The sequence below is a fragment of the Propithecus coquereli genome, unplaced genomic scaffold (genome assembly GCF_000956105.1).
Source record: "Propithecus coquereli isolate 6110/MARCELLA unplaced genomic scaffold, Pcoq_1.0 Scaffold590, whole genome shotgun sequence".
Lineage (NCBI taxonomy): Eukaryota > Metazoa > Chordata > Mammalia > Primates > Indriidae > Propithecus > Propithecus coquereli.
Window position 1 is genome coordinate 857580 of NW_012151841.1, and position 1435 is coordinate 859014.

Sequence of the window (1435 nt, forward strand, 5' to 3'; positions counted from 1 at the left end):
TTAATATAAATCTCCTTGTTCAGTATAGTCAAGTACATCAGGTATTCTGTTATTTTCATCTTATTGAAGAATTCTCTCCCATGGCATTCTCCCTCACTTCGGTCTGGACTGGTTTGGTAACTAGTATAAATGAGGTAACGATGGCCTCTGTGGATTGGCTCCTAGGTTATGTCTTCACTACAGACCATTAGCTCAAAAGCCCTCCAGCACCAAAATTAAATTTTTACACATCGAATTCTTTTTAAAGTAGCCCAAACAAGTATATTTTGGCCATTTAGAGCCCTCCTGCTTTGCATATCCTGCAAAGCTTCACCTCACATCTGCTGGCCATTGATAAGATAGAGCCTTCTAGTTATAAGACCCCAAGCTACGATGGTCCTTCAGATTTTTTGGACCCAGAGACTCTCTGAGTTTAAGTCCAGCCTTGGTAACACAGTGAGACCCCCATCTCTAAAAAATAAAAAAGAATAAGAAAATAAAAACCTATCCAAATAAGGAAACTATGGTTCAGAATGGTTAGTTGACCTAAGTTCCACAGCTAGTACTCCAATCCATAATAGGTTCTTTGGTACCCTCATCTGATACAGAATATGCCCACCGAACCAGTCTGGTGCAAATAAAAAAGGTTTTAGTCATTCAGCAGGCCAGTACATCACTAGCCCCCAGGCTGTGCCCTATTTCCCATCATGGGCAGCAAGGTTTGGCTTTTGACATTGAAAATGCAAACCACCTGTAATCCCAGCTACTTGGGAGGCTTGAGGCAAGAGAATCCCTTGAGCCTAGGGGTTTGAGGCTGCAATAAGCTATGATCATGGCACTGTGCTTCCAACCTGCGTGACAGAGTGAGACCATGTCTCAAAAAGGAAAAAAGTTGGACTTGTGCTATGGCTCAGAAATTTACCTATGTCTTCTTCCAATTGTTTAGGAAGAGTTGCAGGCCAACCTGGACCTGATTCAGACCTACAGACTGCATATTGCCCAAGATATCAACCAAGACAACCTGCAGCTCTTCCTGGGTTCCTATAATGGGTACACTTGTTTCCTATTCCTTCACTTAAATGCAGAAAGGTCTAAAAAGATAATTGGCACTTAAGGGAGAGGGGAAGGGGTAATAAACTACTACTCCCATTGTATGATGGGATTGCTTTTGTGCTGTTTCACCACAGTAGAAGCGGAAGGGCTTTAAGACATAGGAAAACAGCCTTCAGAAAGAATGAGTGAACGAAAAGCAGGTTCGGGCATGTTCAAATACCAGTTGTGGTTTTAAGAAGTTTTGAGACAAAAGGTACCTAAGTTATGTGCACGGAAACACACACAAATAAATTGAGGGAGCACAGGAAAATGCACATAGGGAAGACAAAGGAGAGAAGTCATAGGCCTTGATTTTTAGTTTGTCTTTGCTGATATCTTGTCATCAGGCAGAAGTAACACATGG

General features: G+C 42.0%; 1 protein-coding gene across 1 annotated transcript in view; it reads left to right on the plus strand.

The window, feature by feature from the left end:
- Positions 1-1435, plus strand: part of NDRG3 (NDRG family member 3) — an 86105-nt gene that overhangs the window by 70916 nt on the left and 13754 nt on the right. Inside the window, 1 exon segment of the mRNA XM_012658942.1 lies at positions 918-1037. Coding sequence (XP_012514396.1) covers positions 918-1037 — 120 coding nt within the window.